The following is a 24,426-nucleotide window of genomic DNA, read 5'->3' as shown; positions in this document are numbered from 1 at the left end:
TAGCCATCTTTTCAGGTACAGTGAGGTGGGTGGGGGAAGAGAGTTCAGGAGAAGCTGCTTTATTGTAAATTGGCTTCATTTATGAAGTTGATATAAGTGTGCCCGACCTGAGGGCATTTATTTTAAATGAGGCCACATGAAGTTAGTTTAGAGATGCCAGTTTCTGACTCTTGACAATTTTAGCATATGCTTCGGCCAAGTCAAAATGTATTTTTTTTTTTTTTAATTAAAGGGGGTGGGGAGATTTTCTTAGGCTGGGTAAAAGTTCCACTGACTTGGAGAGCAAGGGCACACAAACCAAGGGTGTGTTTATTGCCTTTTTAAGGAAAAGCTAACAAGTAAACGAACCAAAGATCAGAAAACAATACTTTTTGACACCATCACTGTTTGACATAATTAGCCTTACTTTCAGATATACCTATGCTAGGATATACTCCACCCCCCAAAATGACTTGAAGAACAAAAAGCACAAAACATATAATCAATAAACCTGTGAACGCCTTCAGGAAGGCCACCAGGCATCACAGTCATCTGTCATGATCTTTACAGAGCCATGGTCTGCATGGAAGGATACAGTTCGCTTGTATCATTATTGGGATAATAACTTAATTGATTTGTCTCAGTAGCTAAGGATGTAGACAAGAGATTTAGTATGGAAAAAAACATCTGCAATCATGTTTTTGTTTTCTCAATAAGCATCTTGCTACTGACCTCTGAATGAGTTTAACCTTTTCTAAACAGACTTGCACATTTTTTACATAATTTAAAGCTAGGTTGTGTTATTGTTGCCGCTGAAAGGCTCTATGAGATTTATCACAACATGGCTTCAGTAACCTTCTTTTAAAAACAAAGACGAAAAACAAAACAAAAGGCCGCAACTATAAGCTCCTAGGGTCCACTCCTTTTCCCGGTAGGAGATTTTGATCTAACCACTAAAGTGCCTTTGGAGTTTCAATCTGTTAAAAAATGTATGAAATGGTATTAAAAATAAGAAAAGGTATGTGTATGACTCAGGCTTATCCAAGTATCTCTGCAACTAGGATGTCACAGGATTTCCCTGTGCTTCTGAAAACTGAAAACCTTGAGAAAGTGACAGCAGTTCCTGTTTCTTTTTTCTTTTTTAAATATATATGGGAGGGGGGCGCGCGCGAACACACACACACACACACACACACACACACACACAGTCTTCCGGGTTTCCTACGAATCGGGCAGGTTCTTTGAGGTTCCAAGTGAGGGTTTGTTGCAGACCAGCGTTACGACTAATTATCGTACTCTTTCACACACAAAGGTTTGAGGTAAAAAAGAAAAAAAAGACAAACTTGTTGCAGAGCTGGGCGAAGCCCCCAGCCCGGCGCACTCCTGCCCTCGCCGCCTCTCCGCCCCTTCCCCTTCCTCCACGTCCCACCCAGCCCCGCCGGCGGGGGCGAGGGCATCTCCCCTGTAAGGTCAGCGGCCCGAGCCGTCCCCGCGGGCCGCCTCCTTCGGAAACAAGGTCACCGCCCAGCCCGGTCCCTCCGAGGAGGAGATCGGTGCTCTTCCGAGCGCCGCCGCCCTTCGTGAAGCGGGGCCGCCGGCCTCCGGGCGGCATCCCCGCGGCCGGCTCACCTGCTTGCGGTAGGGCGTCCTGCAGTTGCTGCTGCCCCCGGGGTTGCCGCTGCTGCTGGGGAAGATCATCGCGGCGGGCGCGGGGCAGCCGCGCCGCGAGGGGGAGGGCGCAGGGCGCAGGGCGCAGGGCGCAGGGCGGGGGCCGGCCCGGGCCGCGGCCGCTCCGGGAACTCCCTCTCGCCGCGCGGCGGCGGCCGGCGGCGGCTGCAGCTCGGGGCGGGCTTCTCCGCGCTCAACCTCCGGACTTGCCTAAAAGTGCGGCGCGGCGGCCGGCGAGGCTCGGGCAGCTGGGGCGGCCGCCGCCCTGCGTGCCATGGACGGGAGTTCGCGCGGGGAGCTGGCGGCGCCGCAGACTTTCCCGGCGGCAGCGGAGGAGCAGCGTCGCCGCGTCCCCACCTACCGCGGCCTCAACCACCGCCCTGAGAGCGCGCCGACCGGGGGCGGGGAAGCGGCCGCGCACCGCCCCGCGCCGCGCCCAGGCCCACCCGCGCCTCCCCGCCCGCCCGCCGGGCGCCGCGCCCGCAGCCCCGCCGGCCGGCCAGCCCCCGCGCGCTCCCTCCCGGGCTCAGGGCTGGGGCCGCGGCCGCGCGGTCCGGGGAGCCGCCGGCGCCCCCGCTCCGGAGCAATGGTTGGGTCTGGCTCCCCGCATGCCGCACATTCCTTGGAGTAGCCACCCCCCTTCCATTTTCTTCTGCGCCCCCCCCCCGCCCCCGTCTCTTTGCCCGAGCACCGGCGGCAGCTCTGCACCCCTGCTCGAAGCCCCTTTTAAGGGCATCGCTTCGGGGATCACTCCGACACCTGGGTTGGAAGCCAACTGACCCCAGAGCTTCTCTTTTCTTTCATCCTTCCAAACTATTTCCCCGCCGTCCACTCTCCCAGAAAAGGTGCGGGCAGTCTCACTCCTACTTCACGGAACAAACCAACCCTCCATCAAATCTCTGCAAATCCCCGGTTCGCCCCAAAATCATACAGTAAAATTTCAGCAGCAAAAACCGGTCTCCACTCCCCACGCCCTCAATACGAATACGCACGGTAAAGTTCATACTTCATTCCTATGCCAGAGTTTGCAAGCTTACCTTCAAGATGACAATATCAAAGGGCGAAAATCATTTAAGGCCATCACTTTGGTAAGCCTTCCAGGAGACTGGAACAGTGTAATCCTTCTATGTGTTAATTATTAGATGCGACACAAATGTGTTCTACTGAAGGGACACACAAACGCTGGAAAAAAAAGGGACAAAGGGAGGAGGTAGTTTCCTTTGTTTCCCAGTTGAAATTATCTCAGGCAAACCAAGATGCCCCTTTCTGGATCACCACTGCGTTGGTGCATCAAGCCCAGAACTTGTATAATGCAGGAGGCCTCTATGGCAAATCTCATAGAGCCTGCCTTCCATGGATAAGCCCCTAGGACAGGCTTGCCATCTTTCAGGTTGGCCTGTTTAACCGTGAGTACTGCAAGGTAGTATCACTGCAATAAGGATTACAGAGTTCTTTGGAATCTGGCCTCTTAAACCCTCCTAGATAGGGCCATCTGCCCTAATAATGAAAAATCCTAAATTGGCTAAGAAGTGAAGGCGCTCAACTTTTGGCTGCCAGCAGAAAACGAAGTGTCCCCTATGGAAACTGAGTCTTCTAGCAAACCTGTGGACATTCAGGGGTTTTGTCCACCAGCAAAGAATTGACCAATATCCAGCCTAGTTATCTTGCTGGTGCCTTAGTGGGCCTGCCTCCACACTCCATAGTGTTCCTAACATTCTCCTGCAAAAGTGATAAGAACGAGCAAATCTCACCTAATCAAAAACAACCATATACACAAAGTACACATATAATTCCTAATTCTTTTTGTAAAAAGAAAGAAAGAAAGAAAGAAAGAAAGAAAGAAAGAAAGAAAGAAAGAACCAAAGAAACTTATTCTAGGTACAGTACTAGGTGCACAAGGACAATGGTCAAGTAAGAACGTGCTAGATGAATTCACAGAAACCTATCTGTCTTTTAAAGTGATTTCATAAAGTACAACTAACATTCAGTATAAGTATGCTAGAACTACTTCCTGTTACTCCACACATTAACAATTGTTTTGGCTGCTCCTTTGCTGTTTCCTTCTCACTAGGACCCCTTACAGCAAGTTATCAGGCACAGGTATAAAAGGTTTTAGGTACAGCTGTTCAAGTTATAGGTGCCTTTTCCTGCAAACTTAATGCCTAAGACCCCTGCAGTTCCGACCTGTCATCTATGGGAAAAATTCCACTTACAACCTCAGTTGTCATGACTGGTCTCTTAGGAAACCACAATCTTAACCACAAAAGAACAGTGTAGATTAATTTTTCTATGGCTCTGCTCTAAGGTTATGATATTGTGCTATTCCAGAATGCTAAGACTTGATTTGCAATAGCTTTACAGGTTAAGATAAGATTTTAAGTGATAATAAATATAAATAAGAATACTAAAATAATTATTATATTAGATACTAAAACATACTAAGAACACTAAAAGAGTATAAAAAGAATGCTATTTTTAAGAATAAAAAGGGCATCTAATTATTAACAAAATGTATTGTTCTGTAATAGTAAATGACGTAAAGGAGAGAACACAGGCATATATTTTTAAAAACAATGTCAACTAGCCAGGGTTCGAAAGTTCCAAACTTAGGTAGATGTTACTCTCTCAACTAAGTAAAGCATTGTAAACAAAGTAGATGATAGATGTTCCTCCCTCAAAGATTATAATGTACAATGAAGTCACTAAATCTCATATGATTCCAACAGAAATATGAAACCACATGTATATATGTAATCAATTATGAATATTCATAAGTGCTTAGTTATAAGGGATTACAGGGTTAGATCCTGGTGTGATTCATCTTGAAAAGTTTATTGACCTTTGAAACTAATATATTTTAAGCCAGATAAAGTAAGAAAAACTGCAAGTTATCATGGTAAAATTAAGGGCTTGGAGTCTATCCTGTACATTCTCATCCTCCTGAAAGAGAAACTAAGACTTTGCTGCTGGGCAGTCCTACATCACTCTCATCCCCCAGTTCAGCTGGTGGGTAAAATTGTGGGAATCTGACCTAAGGGCAGCCAATCCACAGACGGGCCAGTGACCTATGACATGCCTGGGATGAAAAAATGAGAAGAGCCAATCAGATTCTCACTCTTGGGAATTTGATTCAGAGAACTCTAAGAGCTGAACCAGTTAGGAAACGGGCAGAAACAGCAAGAGTGCCAGGGGGGTAGAGTTGAGGCCACAAAAAACCAAAACTATATGCAAGCCAAGGTTATGAGGAAGCAGAAACTATGAGTAAACAGGAAGCTGACTGGCAGCAAGCAGAGAGTAAAGCAGATGCCAGGAGCAGCTAAGCTCTCTTGAGCATTAGATGATGGAGAGAGGCGAGTCCATAGAGCTGCTTTGGCTCTTAAGACTTACAATAACTCCTTCATATGTGTACTTAGCCCCCTCCCCACTTCTTCAGATAACTTAAGTGAATCTGAATTTTGCAATTCAAGGAACAAAATTAAATTAGCCACACAGATCTGGCTCCACATTTCAGCGTCCCACTTACTAACCACTTGGTTTTGGGCAAGTTAGTTAACCTACCTGAGTCCCGGACTCCTCATAGATTGTCTTAAAGGTGTATACCATATACCAACAAAAGTGCCAAACTCAACAAGTGGCAGTTGTTATAATTGTTTTTCCAGTGGTGGTTTGTAGATTTAGGTGGGTAAACTGTGTAAATAACTGATGCTTAGTAAGTCTGGCTGACCATCAAAGAGCAGAAGCAAGAGTGTACTTGAAGCTGACAAGAAATTAAAAGAGCAAATTTAGGTACAGGAAGGCCACCTTACTGATAACTGTTGACTAGCCAAATGAATACACATTTTAAGGCTATGTATACCACAGACTTAACTTTAAGAGGTCACAACAACAAAGTCTGGCAAACTCTTTGTTTCAATATTCTAGGTGTACTGAAAATTTTCTCCCACATCTGTTTTTGTCCCATTACCTTTAAAGAAGTTATATGCTGGACTAGGGCCATTTCTGTATGAATGGAAAGACTGTGAGCAGTATCAACGATCACACTCTGTAAAGCAGGAGGAGTATACAAATAAGGATAATGAGGATGGAGCCATCAGTACCTGCAGAAGCCTGCAACATTGTAAAGGTAAGACCTGGACTTACAAGCGTTTGCATAACTGGAATTTGATACTTACAAGCAAGCATATGTATGACTAAAACTTGAGAATCTGAATTTGGAGGACATTTGTCCCATAGAAACAATTTTAAAATGAGACTTTCATTTATAAGTCTTTCATATCTCATTTCACTTTCACAACAACCCTATTAGGCTATAAGGGTTATTAGGTTCCAATCATAAATGAGAGGGGAAAAAGTAAGCCTGACTGCCCCACCCACAGAGCTAGTAAGTAGCAAGCAAGTATTAAAATCTGGACTTAGCTAGGGTTAAAGGGCTCTGTCCTGCACTCCAAGTCTATAATGCCATGTCTCCAAAAGTTCTAGTAAATAATGCTCTAATTCCCAGGTGAGTAATTGTAACCCCTATAGCACCCAAGTTGCTGTACTCTAACAATGCAAGACATTAAGTAATAAGTGCCAGCTAAGTGGTCTAGACAATTATATGCTATGGGAGTCCACAGGAGAAAGAGATCAATACAGGATATGCAACATGGGCGTGGGAAGCTCAGCTGTATAAACGTTTTCTTTGAGGGACATGGAGAAAGAAGCACTATACAAATAACCAGAAAAACAGAACTTGAGAAGAGAGGTCTAGGATGAGAGAGGATGTAGACTTGGGGTGATCATTGTTGAAATCATAGCTAACCAATGAACTCCCTGAAGGGAGCAGACGATGAAAAGTTAAAACACTAGAGGACCCCCCATTCCAACACACATCACTGAGCCCCACAGAAGAGACGAGCCTTTGAATTAAATTACTACAAGGAAAGTGTGATGGGGATGCTAAGCTTAGAAAGGAGGGGAAAAAATGGGGGCAGAAAAGCTATCTAATGAGATAAGAACACCTCTACCAACAAAATAGACCTATAGCAGGTTCTATTCCTCTGTCATTGCTAAAACATTTCAAGCACGCTTTTTTTTTTTTTTTTTTTTTTTTTTGGTCACAGTATAAGCAAAAGAATTAAGAGGAAAATTCACCCAACATGATTTCAAATTACAGTCTTTAATTAATAAAATATAACCACATAGTATTGGTTAGTGTAAGCAATTCACACCAAAAACCTGTTTAAAGTTTCAGTGGCTCACAAAGCCTGTAGCTCCCAGCAAAACAGCCAAAAAAAGAAAAAGAGAGAAAAAATATGAAGTCATCAGATTCTTTAAATTTCTGTTCTTTCCTGGTACAAGGTACAATTGATGAAATACCCTATTTCTAAAGTAGCAGAAATATTTTCTATTATTTACTATTTCGCTTTTTTTAAAAAAATCTATGATTCTTATTCTAGACTTAAAGGCTCCCTAGACACATATAAAATCACTTGTATATAAAAATGAAACCCCCTATAATAAAGCTATAGCTCTGTGGCTATAATCATAGAAGGTATATAGAAAACATAAACATAGACATATTCTGATGAGTTTTACCAGAGGCAATATTCTGATGATTCCTAAATCTAATCTGGTGAACAAAACAGAAGAAATGGGCTTTGCCCTGCTGTGTTTCTCTGCATAAATTAATAAATAATAGCTATCGTTTTCTTAGGAACTACTATATTCCAGGCACATTCCCCCCCCCCCAGTTCTCTCTCTCTCTTTCTCTCTCTCTCTCTCTCTCATACACATGTGCACACACACACACACATACATGCACCTGTGCACGCACATACACACACACTCCATGAGAGAAGAATAATTATCCCATTTTACTGAAAACAGACTCAGAGATGTAAGTAACTTTCCTAAGGCCACAGATCCAATACATAATGAAGCTGAGGTCCGAACCCAGGTTTCTCTAATTCTAAAGTCCCCTGCCTCTAATAGTACTAATGATAGTTATTATTACTGTTACTCATGGGTCAAGTCCAAACCTCATTGGAGAAAACCCTGGGTATGCATTTTGGCTTTGCCAAGTACCATCTATGTGACCTCAGGCAAGTCACTTAAAAAATGATATGCAATTACATAGAATTTCCATTCAGCTGAATATGAAGGCAAACTCTCCGATATTAAAATATATAGTCATAGTACGGATACATATTCTGGCACAACCTAGCTCCTAATCTCATTGAATTGATAGTTGTTAAGGCATAACTTCTTTCTTGCAATTGGTTTTATTTTCTGGGATCGTTAGTGAGATGGAGTTGGGAGAGAGGAGAAAGAACAATCTTTTAGAAGCTGGCACGGTATTAGGTGAAAGGTAAATCCTGAACTGGAACTGAGAATGCATTTTCCCTCAAAAAATAGTGGGAGACCATATTAGCAATTAACTTCATAAGGGGTAGTCACAGGTGCCTATAGGTCAACTAAAAATCCTAATTACCACTTAGGATATTTCTCTCTATGGCAAAACATCCTTCAAATTCAAAGCAAATAACTTACAGTCAAAAGTTTTCAGATGTAATCTGCTCATAAGTCAGTTATTACCCTGCTCTTGCAGAATAATAAAATTCGAAGCTCACTCAAATTTCTGGCATCAAGGTTCTCTATAAGTTAAATTTCTTTTCCCAAGTTTTTGTATATAAATAGGCACATAGGTTCTTATTGTTTTCGAAAAAAAGATCAAAATGGGGAGTAGGGAGACTCTATAATTCAAGATATTTGTTGTGGTTTGGTTTACACTACATTGAATTTGTATCTGTAGATCAAATTCTGTAACAAAATATAGGGTGTTATGCTAAGTGAAATAAGATAAAGATAAATTGTATATATTTCACTTATATGTAGAATCTAAAAAAAAAAATGAACAAACAAAATGGAAACAAATTCACAGATACAAAGAACAAACTGATGGTTGGCCAGATGGGAGGTGGGGTTGGAGGGCTGGGTGAAGAAGGTGAAGGGATTAAGAAGTACAAACTGGTAGTTACAAAATAGTCATGGAGATGTAAAGTACAATGGAGGGAATGTAATCAATAATACTGTAATAATTATGTATGGTGCCAGGTGGGTACTAGACTGATCAGAGGGATTGCTTTGTAAATCATAGAAATGTCTAAATACTGTGCTGTACACATGAAACTAATATAATATTGAATGTCAACTGTAATTTTTTAAATTTTTTAAATTCTATAACAAAATAGAGTCAACTATGGATGGATGTCTCAATCCTCTATATCCTTTGACTGGAAATCTAGTATTGGAGCTGTTATTCTTCATTCCTATAGGAAATCTATATGAAAATAAGTGGTTATTTTTCAGAATACATCAAGATAATTCAATAATTTTTCTGTGTCTTATAGTAAAACTTATAATTTATGAAAAAATATAGTAGGTGATCTTTGAAATTACAGCTTCTCTAAAGAGATGGGAGTAACATAATCATCTACTGTATGTGACCGAACTATGGGTAAAGGATAAGAACTGAGTGAGATAAGGAAGGGAGGGGCTGATGTGCTATGGAAATAGCTAATCACATCCACCTCTTACTATAAGACCTCAGAAGAGACAAAAAGTACTCAGAAAATCAACAGAATTGTGGGAAACTGGAGCAAAATTTAATCTCTAAGTTATGAAAAACAAAATTTGAACCTCCAATGACTATCTCCTTTCCACGAGTAAAAATAACTGTCTGAATAACTTGGATAGTATAGAGTAAACAACTGAACCTTAAACAAACAAAACCCTCATATAGGCTAAAAATGACAAAAGATTGTATCATAAGACACTCCTGGATGTTTGGGGAGACATCAGCAATGTCTACACAAAACCTGAGATCCATACCACAAGTTAGGTTTTAAAACATTCAAAACACGGAAGAGAAACAAACAAACAAACAAACAAATACCCCCTTTCTCTGCAGTTGTAAAGCTCACCATTAAATTAGGTCTATTTCACCCAAAGAGGAATGTGACAGAATAGTTAAGGACATCCTTTAAGAAAATGGGAATGCTGATAAGTTTTTCTTGTTCTCCACTGAATTATAAATGTCAAAGTTCGAACAAGAAAATATAGAATTAGAAGAGGATTTCTACTCAGTTGAATATGTACGAAGACAAACTTTCCCACATTAGATTATTTCAATAAGAGTTCTGAAATGAGATGCCTAAGAAGTTTACAAAAAATTCCCCACCCTAAGTGTCTTTAAGAATGACCAGTTCTGGGTTATCTAATATACTTAACCCATGGGACAAACTGATGACAAACCTGTGGCAAATTGATACTCCCCAAGCGAAGAGAAGGCAAATGAAAAAAATTCTGATGTTGTCATGACAACATGACTGATCATGACATCAGCAATTCCTAATTCCAAACTATAAAGAACACGCCCAGAATGCTAACAATATATTACACAGATCCTCCCAGAACCACCCTCCTTTCATCTCCCAATCTAATATTTGATCTAGGGGCAAATGTGACGATATTTCAACCAAAGGATTATTAAGCATTAAAATCCTGTTAAACTCTTCTACGTTGAAAAAGGTGCCAGGAGCAAGATGTAGATAACTGCTGAAGATATTTTTCAGACCTACACACACACACACACACACACACACACACACACACACACACACACTATAAATTTTCAGATCTATTTATAAAATATATTTTTTAAAAAATATAGGTTTATATATATTAATACATAGAAGCAGAACGAAAGTATAAAATGTTACAATTTATGGAATGCCTTATTACACATTATCTCCTTAAAAAATCTCAGGGAAGGAGGCAGGGCAGGCATTCCTAATTCTCCACTTATTTTTGGACAGATGAGATAGTTTCAGGTAAAGTAAATAACTTTCCCTGGGTCAATAAATATTTCTGTAATAGAATGAATGCTACTGTCTCTTGTGGACACCTTAACCAATAATAAATTCATTCTATCTATCCATATTTAGCCATACAGTGTAGAACATTCTTTGTTAAATGGCCTCCAAACCTGAACCTGTCCGTCATATTTCTACCCCAGAATTAGATCTGTGTCTTCTGTAGATTATACTGTGTTCTTCTCTGTATTCCATACTGCCCCACCCATAAAAGTGAGGGTGGAGTCGTAGATGAGCTTTAACAATCTTATAAGATTACTTAAGCAGTCTGTAAATCTCTAAATTATTAACCCATTACCCTACACACAATAGTTTTTGTTGGAGGCATGAATGAAAACAGAAGCTAGCTTTCATATACACACAAACACGAGTGGCAGAGATTATAATATTTACCTTCTTTTCAAAACGACGATTATCTGAAGTTAGAAAGAACTTAATGAAGGAGTGATCAAATTTTAAAGAATATGCTTTACAGATTATCTTAAACACAGTGAATTTGCATCCCGATCTTTAGATCATTTGGGATCATATGATGGGTTGAAATGAATGTTGCATTTTGCATCTGTGTGTGACTGATTAAGGAAATGAGATTCCACAACCAAATGGTTTCTCTTGACCTCAACTATTACTATCAGAATAAATCTCGTTTTACTTTTTGGGAAAAGAGAAATGTTCTATTCATCTCTCTGAAATCAGTTTCCTTATAAATACATGCAATCTAAAACACTGCTGACTATATGATGCTTGACAAATGCTAAGATGCTACATTCGAAGAAATGGACAACAGTAATTATAAGACATCATAAATTATAAGATATGTCCTGATTTCAGAGATTTTGAAATGTGAAAAAAGCGAGTCTAAGAATCTATGCAGTATGGCACACAGGTGCATGAACACATGTGTGCAAATGCACACATATGTTCTTATTCATAGCCTAGGCTTGAGAAATATATTTTTTCAAACACTCGTTTTTTAACCTTCCGAAGAACAAAGAACTACTAAGTGGTTACAAGTAAGTGACTCACACACTTAGTTTTTCCAAGGAGATCTGACATTATCTCACAACTACTGGACACAGTTTCCACCAGGTAGAAGGAGAAACTTTACCCTAATTTCACGATAGCATCTTTCACAAAGGAACAAGCTGAGCTGTTTGCTTCCCTCCTCTACCATCCCCCCTACACAATCGCATCAAGTTACACCCATAGCGTTTTAGATATAAAACACCTTCATATAATAAGGTTAAAGGAAGATGACTATCAGTCAATCTGTAGATATTTATCAAATTTCTCCAATCCACATTTCTTGCTATTGGTGTTTTAAAGTTGTCAGGTGCAAACATAACTTGATAACATTCATCTTGGGCATTTAGCAATGTTTAGGCACACGCATGCATACACATGGACACACACACTCAAAAGATCAGTCATCAGTGTTGTTCTCGCACACAACCAATTCCAACCTATGAGTCTTATAGATTCCCATCTTCTGGCAGGACCTGGAGTGCCAGTTCACAGTCTTTCTAGAGCTTCAGACTGAAAAAGTAATTTTTACATCAATCAGATAAGTCAGATCAAAAGACATACTACCTAAAATGGTATCACAATCTTTAAAACTGATATGAAATTACAAAGTGAATCAAAAGCAATAACTTAGCAGGTAGGAGGACCTAGTTATAGAAGATGTAAATGGTTCACACTTGAAGCAGTGACTATTAGATGTTAGTATCTGATATTTCAATTTGTTCAGGAATGACTAGTCCCTTTGCATTTCCTCCTTCTTCCTTATGTAAGTTTCCTTTTAGTCTTCTCACTGCTGGTATGAAGATAAAGCTAGCATGAAAAAGTAAAACAAACTGGTCAATTTATTAACCACTACAGGCTGGTAAAACTGAAGCTCAGAGATTATATATGGATTTCATTTATCTGTAATGTTTCCCTTTATTATAATATTATAATTGACTTCACACTGAAAATTACCTTAAAGAAATTATTAACACATTAAACCACTAATATAACCTAAGCCCTAACTCAGGGCCTGGTAAATATTAAGCATCCACATATTGGTTCAATGAATATATGAATGAATGAATAAACATCTTTAAAATGCATGCAAGTCCTATTCGAACATATTATTTCACAAAAGTAAAACAAACTTATGATTTTGAGATACGTTAATTCAATGACTAATTATAAATTCCAATTTATTAGCCAAACTTCTTCAGTATTAAAGAATATTATTCCAGGGTCTGTAATTCATGATCTCTTGAGTGATTTTTAAAAAATATTCTATTCTAAGGGCTCTTTTAGGAGGTTTTAGAATTCACTTAAGCTATTTACCAGGGACATCATTAAGAATATCAGGCTATAAAATATTGCAAATCACTGCAGTAATTGTTTTTCCTGTTTCTATATCTGTCTGCTTCCTTTATTTTAAAAAATATGAATTTTTTTAAGTAGGTGTATAAACTCTTATAATTGAAAATCATGTCATTTATTTCATTCTATCAGAGTAACTTTTTTAAAAATTCTGTTAGTAAATAAGAATGGGCAAATTATTGATAATTGTTGAAGCATTCTTTCTAATTCAGTGTATGGTGGGAAGTTTCCACAGTTAATGTGTTTTTAGATGATACCAGTGTACTAAAAGCTTTGTGAGGCTGATTTGCGGAGGATTCCAAAAATCAAAGCAAACTGATACTTGGTGCTCCGACACCTACACAGTGAGTATTAGCTGGTTATAAATTTTCTTTTACTACTTTATGTGTACTTTTTACCCTTTTCTCCATGAATCTAAAGAAGAAAAGAAAAACATTTAAAAAGTTGAGATATAAGACTACGGTCTGCATAGTACAAAAGTAAAACAGTGACTACAGTAGAAAATGCTACAAATTCAAGTGATTAAACAGGTAGAATTCCACCCGTTTCTACTCTAGGCAGTAAAAATGCACTATTTCTAAATGAGCAGCATCTCTATGGTTCTTACTGATTCTCTCTATTTTTTTCCCATATCTTTTATCTATAGTTTCTTCCAACTAGAACTGCTGGAACCTCTTCTGTTTCTCCCTCTGTTTCTCTCTATCTATTCCAAATTGTAATCCATACTGCTTCCAAAATAATTTTTTATGACCTCTTTGGTTATCATTCTATTTCCTAAAACTCCCACGTCAAATGCAAATTTCTGAGCATCACATGAAAAGAATCCTACTTTCTAACTCCTTTCCCCCTTTACCTCTCTTCCAGCTATGATATGTGTTCTGGCTCCCCATGAACTCTTTTCTGGCTCTATGTTTTGCCAGGAAACAGCCTCTTTTTTTCCATCGGCCAAACCACATTCATCCCTCCCACTGTTGACTCTGTTGAAATCACAGCTCATGGTCCACCCCCTGTGAGTTTTCACTACTCTCATCTATTTTCCAAGACCTCCTACTATATTTTCTAATGACTATATTAATCTCTAAATCAGGTCAACTTAGTATGTTTCTATATGAGCTCCTCTACAGAAGAAATCATGGCCAAGATTCTCCATGTACTTCCCACTATTTACTACATAGGAAGGCAAGCACTTAATGACCTGGCTTCACCATAAACCACTTGTCCTCAGACCCTTTCTATTCCAGCACACCTGAAGAACAGCCTATATTCCCATCAGTCACTGTCTGACTTCTATACAATTCTGCATCAGATGTAATGAGGATACACACTCCCATTCTTATCTAAAAAGCAATGCTATAAAGAATGAACCACAGAGTGATTATCAGGACCCCCCCAAAATAAGTGCTCCTGCACTTGAATGCACGTGTCTGTGATTCTCTCTCCCTCTCTTTCTCTCTCCCTATATATAATATATATATTATATATCTACTTTATAATAGATATATCTATAATATATATTCTAGATTTATAATACTTTGCTATTAAAAAAAAAAGAAGAAGCCTTGCTATAAGGTACATGAAAATTATGGCCTCTTGCCCTAAGAGAACTTAGGAATGATTAAATATTCACTTGGGTGAGCATGTATTTATTTATTAAAACCCAAGATGGTACCAAAATGTACTCTAGAATGATTAAAGCAGCTGAGAATTACTTTCCCCTGATGACACAACTTCTCCTGAAATTCCGTTTGACTCTTCTGTCTTCCCCATACCAAGAGGCATGTGCCTCTTCCTTGTTCTTCTACAATGCAAAATAGCACAGCCCTTGAAATGAACTCCATCTAGTTCTATGACCTATGAGATTGCCACTGCCATTTATAGTATGGGCTAGTGGACAAGCATCAGCTTTCAGTGAAAACTGCCATGTTCAAAAGACAGTTCTACCACCTGGTAACTCAGCAATCTTCACCTAAATGTATTTAACTGTAAAAAAAGAAAAGACAGTAACTTCTTCCTTATGGAATTTTGGGAAGAACCAATGACACTTCAATTTCTTAAGATACAAATATTAGTTATCATCATTTACTTAAGCACAAATTTATTTACCTTCAGATAATTTAACACATAGCTAAGAGCTTTCCCTAGGTGATATAATTTCATCTAAAACCCCAACCTTATAGGTCCTTGAACTTCAAGAAAACCTGCATATCCACTTTATTTCAATAACTAACATCACTGCAGGTCATCAAGTTCTGAAATTCCCATTCTTCCATTTATTTTGCACTCTCATTAATAAGAATAATAGTATTAGATAACATTTTGAGTGTGCAATATGTGCCGGACATTGTTATAAGTATTTTATAGAAACTGTTTCATTAACCTTCACATCAGCATTATTCTTTGCATTCCAGATGTGGAAAGAAGCTTCCCCTTCATTCTCTTTATCCTTCCATTCTTCTATCAGGTCACCACCATTACCGACAGCAGCCCCTCCACAGATTTAACGTACTTCCAACCAATCTAAATCTCCAAATCAGGCGACACAAGTTTATTATTTCTAGTACCCAGGATCCATATATAGTCTTTTCATTTTTCAGATGAGCACTTTTGACCATCAGGTTTTCTTATTCTTCCTCCTAAGTTGCTGACAACTGCAAGTCTTAACTATGCTCTTTGGCTTCACTAAAAATTCATTTAAGCCTAGCATTCATTTTACTCATTTCCAAGTGGCTCCCTACCCTATCCCACACAGAATTAATTCCAAACCTTTATTTTCTCTCAAACTCTCAATCTCCCTCTTCATTACCAAATAATAAGGCAGATGTTTGACCTTATTTGTATGAACTTTCTTTAGTTCTTTCTCAAATATGTGTGTGTGTGTGTGTGTGTGTGTGTGTGTGTATTTTTTTCTTGGTAGTCTCCTCTACCTAGTAGTAGAAATATTCCTAATCTTTTCAAGATATAGATCTCTATTTGTATCCTTGATTTTAAATGAATTTCTCTGTTACTTCCTTTCCCTATCACCCTCACCTGTCTTTCCAACCCAATTTCTGTATTGACCTTTTCTTTCTTTCATTTTTCTTGGCTACTTTTTTTTTTTACTATAAAAGTAATCCATTAATATATTTTTCTTTTAGAAGAACAGTAGATGCAATGGCTTCCCCCCACCCACCCTAAAATTAACCAGCTCAAGTCTTCTCTATCCTAAAAAAGGAAAGTGCTTCTTAAGCTATTTCATTCCTTCTTTCTTACATTGCCAGAGTTCCGTAAAGACCATTTATCAGTGAAAGTTTGTAGGTTTTCACTTCCCACTCTAGTTTAGAACACTGTAATTTGGCTTCTGCCCCCTACTACTTGCCCATACCATCTCTTAGTTCATATCCAACATGACTTAGTTCTGTAAATCACCTTCGTGAAATTCTAAGCCATCTACTCTTTGGGTTGTATTTCTTTGGCTGGCCTCTTTTTCCTCTGCTCTAGATTCTTTTCCATCTATGAGTTTATCCACGACTAGCACTTCAGTAATCACCCTGAACAACGAGATCTGCATCCAGAGAGCCAATCTTGGCTTTTCTCTCTAGGGATCCAGATCCGTGGTTCGAACTTCTCTGAGCCTCTATGTCCGCTGGTCAGCATTTGCTGCTTTGTCTCCTTCTGATGTCACCACTGAAATCTATATGCTGCCTATTATGGCCACTTGTAATGTACTTTGGTTATATTTACCTGTGCATTTCACTGAAATCTAAGCTTATTAAGAGCTAGAACTCTATCACAATGCCTAGCACACAGCTGCATCTCTACAAGCACAAGTTATTTTAAATTTATTGACTTATGAGTCCAAGGAAAAAAGTTCAATTTTCATTAATTTTAAGAGAAAATTTTCCCCATTCTCACATAGCACTTTTATTATCTATTTTGTTTTGTTTTCACACAGAAGGTCTTCAGAATCTGAGAAGCACTTCTTCTCTAATGAGGGAAAATGTTCTCTAATGCATTTGGGAATGCTGATCATTTCCAAAGTGCAAGAGGAATGAAAGCCCCATTAACTGGGCTCTAACAGAGAAATGAATATTGGATATATTCATGCTGTAAGAGGGAAAGCTCAGCAACTGAATTTTAAACTGCTTTTCAGTTCTTTTGCAAACCAACTTTTAGTTGAAAACTTTTCAATGAAAATAATAATTACACATTTGGGTCTAATTATGTCTACTATCTACTCATAAACTACTACACCGATGGCAGAATTTAGTAAAAATTTTACAGAATGAATCTGAATGTATCTTTTATATTAAAAAAAAAAAAAAGGCTAAGAAAGGAATGAAAAACTGAGAAATCTTTCCTGGTGTTTATTTTTATATTCAATCTTGGTTCCTGGGTGCAATATGGGCAACAAAATGACCACTTCATGTCTTAGCATTTGGAGTTAAATGATCTCTATCCCCAACAGTATGTATGTGTAACTGCTTAAATGGGGTGGCATGAAGTGGGAGGATTTAAAGGTTCTTCTATTTTTTAATGGGATAGGCCGAACTCTCTCTGTTAAACATAAACACTTCAGTGCCTGTGTAAACAAATAATTTCTTACTACTATTACAGTGACTTCTTTTTAACCCAAAGAGAGATGATCAGGTCTCTTAAAATTTTCAAAGTATCTTTTCTCTTCCAGTTGCCTTTTAGTTATTTTATATCTTAACAGCTCCTTCAAAAGTTTGATTGAAACAGAAGGTAACTTACTTTTTAAATTCCCTAACAATGTTTCTCATCTATTCATTCAATCAATTATTTCCAGGGAGCCTACAACAGTCAAACCTGTTGGGTGCAGCACACAGAGAGGGAAGCCATGAGGTCACAGAGGGGCCATGACTAAGCTGAAGTTGGGAGGAAACAGAAACAGTGAGATAGAAGAATCATCACTTGTAATAGTGACTCACAGGGCAGAGATTTTCAAATATGAGACTCAAAGGAGTGAAAGAATGAGATCCCAGTAGATAATAAGAAGCAACATATCCAGACTCAGAAAACAGCTAAACAAAGAGCAACTGGGTAACAGAAACGGTGAAAGTTCAAGAGGCAAAATTCTAAATTCCCGATCTTGAATTTGTGCTTTGCACTAAGAACAAATGTCCAGCTGCCCTCTATGAGGCCCAAGGCCACTATGGTTCCCGCCAATCCTGAGGCCTGGGAAGACAGCTTTCCTGGGTTCCCTTGAGGTCTGGTCTCATAACTGAGATTCAGATGCCCTTATATATTCTTAGAATAATCCCACCCTCATAACTTAACACAAAGAGTAGTGTGTCTCTATTACTGCAATCGAAAGCATCTTTATAAACAAATACTAATGCAGTTTTATGAGAAACTGCTTCTTGGAAGTTAGCACTTGGCAACAGCAAGTCATTGCAAGAGAGAAACAATTTGATGTCAGGCAGCACCATCCGCTTATTTAAGACAAGTTACTAAATTATTTCCATTTCTTTCAAATCTTTTATTATTAACAAAATTGCCCTAATTGTACTTACGTGATCAGCAGGTACTACATTCATCTTTCTTATCATCCAATTAAAGTGTTGCTTGATGGCCAAATATAAACCCCAAGCTTTTCACATACAATCTGAGCTGTCTCGAATTCTTTAAAAGGAATTACAAGATGTAGGCTGCTCCCCAACAACACACACAAAAACTCACATACAAATTAGACTCTCCTTCATCAAATTTAAACAATGTCTTTAATGTTTATATATTTTAATGTCTAAAATAAACTATAATTTGATATAGAGATGTTATTGATTGTAAATTTTTCTTAAAAGTGTCTATACAGTATATTGTTTGAGACTTACGGATTCTGTTTTCGTTTTAAGTGTACATGTTTTAAATCAAAAGAGGCACTTTTTTGTTATTAGAAGCCAAAAGATTTGTGATAAGATGGTCTCAAGGGTTGTGTTATATTTTAGGAATGAGCACTTCCTGTCCAGATTTGTGCCGCCACCCCATTCCTGGTGACTTCTAAACATCCTAGGGTCACAGGGGCTCCTCTTTAATTAGTATCTCACTGGAGGGAGGGGAGCATGTCAAGAGGAAAAGAATGCACGAAGACATTATAAATAAAGGTCTTCAAGCCGACTTAGTGATTTGGTTAAGGAAGAAAGAAAAAAAGCCTAGCTCCCTTTCGTTACCAAAGTAAAGCCGGATATGATTTTGATTCCTACAAATTGAGAAGGCTAGAATTTTTATGTATGTTTGTTCATTCTGATTAATGTGTTAGACTTTCTCTCTATTTCAGTTTTACATTCTTGATTTAAAACTCTGTATTTATTGTTTAGAAAACAAAAGTGATCCATATTAAAAAAACTGATTCAGTAAAAATTTTCCATCTAAGACATGATACTATTAAGGTTTAGCAATATCGAAGTTATACTGATACATTTTCTTTTTTAAAATAAAAAAGTACAATATTTGAAAGTAAAAGTCAGTAATACCTATCTAAAAGATATTTTGAAAACAGATATTAAATAGCTAAAACTGTACCATATATGTGTGTGTGTATAGTTGATTACACATATATATGTGTATACGGAATTACATATATATGTAATCAACTAATCTTATGAGGTGAGGAACAAAAATTCTATTTAAATTAGGCTCACTACAATAAATGAATGAATGAATAAAAGAATGAATGAGTAAAACTAAATAAAATATAAATTTTGTCTAAAACTCAAGAATAACAATTCAAAAATTATGAAAAGCCTAAATATAAATATTTTTATGTATATCTACATATCTATTTCTCTTTGAGTATGTGTAGATACAGATAGAGTTTATATAAATACAATTCCAAAGAGAATTATATTTTCATAATACCAAAGAGTAAAATTTTTGAAAATTAAGACAGCTATATGTTTGCATAAACAATGTTTTTAGATTATTAAATCTTCATTAAAAACAGTGATCCTGAGGAGGAGGTAGGTGGGGTAAAGGGGGTCAAACATAGAAGTGTAGGGGGAGGGCGAAGTGGATAAAAGGGATCAAATATATGGTAGCTGAAGGAAACTGGACTTTGGGTGGTAATCACACAATAGAATGTATAGATGTCAAATTATAATGTACATCTGAAAATTATATAATTGCATTAACCAATGTTATCACAATAAAATTAATTTTAAAAAGAAATGTTAAAAGATAATAATCAACCAAAAAGAAAAAAACAACTGTTTCTGATTAAAGGTTTCTATTGGCTACTATTTACAAGAAATCACTTCAGCAGGGTGCCTGTGTCTAGTTTCAGAATCACATATTACACTCGCCCTACAGGATTACGTTCCAGGCAAGTTCGCATGTTAAGTTGAATTTCATTCTCTTCAGGAAGTGACTTTACTTAAGATTGAATACAGCTGTTAGTACAGACCACTGTTCCAAAAACATTTCTATGAGAACTGGAATGAAATATAAAAGAAAACACCATTTTAAGAATTGCGAATTAACTTTCATTATTCCAAATCTAAGCAACTAAACGGGAGGGAAATTTCTGGTCTCAGTTGTTAGGTTTTTAGAAATATTCAAAAGGAAACATGCGGGGGACTTTAAAGATGGCTATAAAACTTTCCATGTACTTTTGTAGCCTCCATATTTTAATAACCTGATCACATTTGTTTACAGCGAATTTAGTGCCTCATTTTTTGTTTGAAAAATTAATATTAAACTAATACTTTTTTCTTTCTAATGCAACTTGTTTTTCTGTCTTTATATTCACAGAAATAAAGCCTGGCAAATAAAGTGGGGCCTCAACAGAGGAAATGCTGCCAGCTAAAAACACCGGATGTAATCGAGACCACAAGAGACACATACTTGGTTATACATGTCGGACTAAAAAGAGGTATTGGAAAGAAACAAAGTATAATTTTTCATTGGATGGTTTAATTGTTTTTGTGAAATCTTACTAGTTTGTTGTTTACACTCAAGCAAAACAAAATCTGTGGGAATTATTCTGATAATCTTAGGTTCTGCCTTTTGGAGTGTTAAAAGAAAAACAAAACAAAACAACACCTATGGATTCTTACCATCATCCCTGGCCATTCTATCTCTGTGAAAGAAGAGAGGGATGAGGGGCTTAGCCTGCCAGACAAGACAATGCAGTACAAGTAACTTGGATCAGCTGCGGCAAATAATTGAGAAAATAGCATGAGTAAGAATGTCTCTTTTGATGTCTTTCCTTTTTTAAAGAATCAGAATAAATCTGCCTGTAAATCGACAGATAACAAGTAAGCAAGTTAATAAGCATTATTAACTCTGGCAGGGGGGTGGGGATAGGAAAACTCCATTTACAAAAGTCCATAGCTGTTTCTCTATTCCCACCCTTTGACGCTGTGCTTCTGTTTGTCTAGAGCGATGGTGATAGCTATGATGAATACTGTTTCCCACTGGTTATGGAAATACACATGTGAACTTTTTTTTTAAAGAGAAAAGCATAAGGCTTCGGCATCTCTATTTTTTTTAGTTTAACTACTTATTTTGGCTGTCAGTGCTTTAAAGCTTTACATTTCAATAGCTACCTATTACTCTCTTTCTAAACATATTTGCAGTTAAATATTTTTCTGTTCAAAAAAATGATTCTTCAGGCAAAAATAAAAATTCAATTTACTTTTAAATCAGGGAGCGGGTTTTTAGTTGTCAAAATAGAATATTTTTTACTTAAAAGCTTGATTGATGGGACCAGTCAGCAGTTTTATGCTTTAAGTTAACAGGAAGTCTTTCACTTTTTTTCATGTAATATGATCAAGAAGGTGGACATTTCTCATAAGAGATAAGAAAATCCTACAATAATTCACAGAGGAGAAAACATACATCTCAGTAAGAACAAGTCATTGTTGAAACTGTATTCTGTTATATATGTCAGCCATCTTATTATTTCAAGCAAGCTCTTTAAAAAAAATAAGAAGAAAGCCTTTTGCCACTAGAGGGAGTTCAAAATTCCCTTTGTAACAATAAATACGTAGGGTGAATTTAACTTCTGACACAATAAAAAGTATGATTGTAGTACACTTCTTTTTTAGTAAACAATAAGACTAAATCAGGAATTAGATATTTTTGTGGGGGGATATAGTTCCCCCTTCAACTATAATAACTACTGTGAATATATGTGATGATTATTATGCACAGTACATTTAGATTTAAAACAACTTAAAAATTTTAATCTATGGAAGTAGTGTAGGTCAAGAGTTTAGTTCTAATTGTTTATTCATCAAGAATGGAATCTTTTAATCAAGCTGTACTTAATAACTGTGATAGCATGTTCCACAGATGTTGCCACGATCCCTCTCATTCTGTATATGCTTTTCCAATGTGACTTTGTTCTCTTCGATCTAGAGCTGGAACCTATTTATTCTACCCCTGAGTGCGGGATGGCTCTAAAATGGACCAGAAGAATGCAAAAGTACTGCTGAGTGACTTGCTGGTCTAGGTCTTAAGAGGTCTTCAGCCAACAGCCACGTAAAGAAATCTGGGCTTGTCTGCTATCCAGGTAGAAAGCTCATATGGAGAGAGGTCCTGCAGAATGAGAAGCCAGGTAGAGAGGAAAGAATGGAAGCTCTCCAGCCAAAAGCCAGACATCTGCAAGGCATGGGAATATGTCCATCTTGACATTCCATCTGCGGCAGAGCCCCCAACTGTATGCAACTATGTGAGTGATCCCAAGTCACAGGGAGCAGAAGACCCACCCAGCTGATCCCAGCCAACCCAGGGAACTGTGCAAAATAAGAAATCACTGTTTTAAATTTGAGGTGGTTTGTTCCTCAGTAATAGGTAACTGAAACAGTAATACCACTAAATACCAGTATGATGCTCTGTAGTTTTTAAAAGCCTTTTCATATCCACAGTCTCCCATAGGCCAACCATGCAGTAGGAAACTGGGTCAGAAGTTAAACACTCTGCTCAAGAGCTGAGTGTCTAAAAGCAAATACGAAGTTTACATTTAAAAGAGAGATGTTTCTCATAAGAAAATACCGTATCTGTTTTTTATTTTGTATCTAGATAGCGATTAACAAACACTATTCTTTCCAGTGTTTCCTTTTCAGAGAGAACTGATTAATCTAAACAATTTATTAATTTCTATTAGTCCTAAGGATTTGAAAAACAAAAATAACCTTTCTGGACTTCTGCTTCTTTATTTATGCACACCTTAATTTTGTGTTGATGTTTAAGAAATGTTTGTCATTTAAAAGTTCTAGGCATAAAGCACTAATATCTTCAAGCAATATCATAAGCTGGATTTTTAAATTTTAAAAGACCCTTAAAAAAATTCTTGCCTTATTTGTTCTTACTGCATTCACAAATTTTACAACTCTCTATCTGAGTTCCACTTCAACAAAATAATGATTGTACACCTAGCACCAAGTCCTTTGCATTTTGGCCCTCCCAGCCCACCCCTTTTTCTCCTCCAAGCTTACTGTTAAGACCGCTTATGACTGATTTGGACAAACAGTTCCAGCAACTGAAAAACTTTGAGATCCTTCCCTTTGACAGCTAAGTGTTTATGGAAAGGGCCAGTGTTGTGCTTGGTGGGGGAATGCTTTCAGAACTCAAGAATGGCCTATATCACCTAAGCAAGAGTCCAAGATTAAATTGGGAGGAAGATGATTGCTAGAAATCGGTTTCTCAGAATAAACTGAGTGGTCCATGTCCAAGACAGAATAAAATTCAAATTTTGAAAGCCTAGGATCCAGACTGGTGGTCCTTGAACTTACTAGTCAGTTTCTTTTCTGAGGAGGCATCTCATTACTTTTAGGTAGAGAGGTTCCAAATACCTGTATTAAATTATGCCACTTCCTCTTTCCTCCCAACAGTCACAGTACAAATGAGAGTGAGTGTAAATGTAAGTTACAGAAGCTGAAAGCTGGAGGGTGTTAGGATTTAGCTGAATAAATATGTAGGTTAAACATCTACTTTATAACTTTCGGCGACTGTTTCTTGATCTTAGGCTAAAGAACCAAATACTTCAGATGACCTGCAAATCCCTGCAAAATTTGAAGCCCATCTCTTCCTCCGGCACTATCTTCTACCATTCTTCCTCACCCACTAAGTTCCAGGTATTCTGGTCTTTCTCGACTCTTCAGATTCGCAAGGCAACCTATCTAGCAACATGCTTTACACATGCTGTTCCCTTGGCATAAAATCCTCTCGTCTACCTCTGCCTGGTTAACTCCTACCACACTGTACACCTGCTTTTCTCGACACATCTAGTAGCAATTTAAATGATTGTTTAATGTCCATCCCCTGATGAAAGCTTCTTGACAGAAGGAGTCATATCTGTTTTGCTCAATTTTTTCACCAGTGTCTTTTATAATTGAGTATATAGTAAATATTATTTATTAAATATGAATCTATTATATTTAAGAAACTTAAAAATATGTATCTATGCATAAACATACATTGTTATGCTGTATTATAGGTACTTCTGAAGGTACAAAGAAGAATTTGATAGTTTCAATAAGAAAAA

At 37.7% G+C, this 24,426-nt stretch overlaps 1 protein-coding gene and 1 long non-coding RNA gene across 10 annotated transcripts in view; one reads left to right on the top strand and one right to left on the bottom strand.

The window, feature by feature from the left end:
* Positions 1–24,426, bottom strand: part of RBMS1 (RNA binding motif single stranded interacting protein 1) — a 195,375-nt gene that overhangs the window by 118,567 nt on the left and 52,382 nt on the right. The window contains exon 1 of one of the 8 annotated variants that reach the window (XM_036236524.1): positions 2,685–2,815. The exons of 4 other annotated variants lie outside the window; for them this stretch is intronic. Coding sequence is in view for 2 of the 4 variants with exons in the window: in XM_036236521.1 (XP_036092414.1) it covers positions 1,609–1,677 (69 nt within the window). In the remaining 2 variants the exon portion in view is untranslated. Of the gene's footprint in view, positions 1–1,608; positions 1,762–2,684; positions 2,816–24,426 lie in introns of those variants that run through there. 3 more of the 8 variants (XM_036236525.1, XM_036236521.1, XM_036236522.1) reach the window with 3 other exon arrangements.
* LOC118613656 lies at positions 1,165–24,257 on the top strand. Of its 2 annotated transcripts, none has more exons than XR_004955623.1 (3): positions 1,165–1,617; positions 5,620–5,770; positions 20,688–22,065. It is a non-coding gene; the product is annotated as an uncharacterized LOC118613656 (long non-coding RNA). The 2 variants fall into 2 exon arrangements; XR_004955622.1 differs by lacking the exon at positions 1,165–1,617 and adding an exon at positions 22,299–24,257 and having other exon boundaries at positions 3,515–5,770; positions 20,688–21,193.

Source organism: Rousettus aegyptiacus, unplaced genomic scaffold (assembly GCF_014176215.1).
Source record: "Rousettus aegyptiacus isolate mRouAeg1 unplaced genomic scaffold, mRouAeg1.p scaffold_m13_p_2, whole genome shotgun sequence".
NCBI lineage: Eukaryota > Metazoa > Chordata > Mammalia > Chiroptera > Pteropodidae > Rousettus > Rousettus aegyptiacus.
The sequence above is the reverse complement of the archived record's forward strand: the minus strand, read 5'-3'. Positions and strand labels throughout refer to the sequence as shown.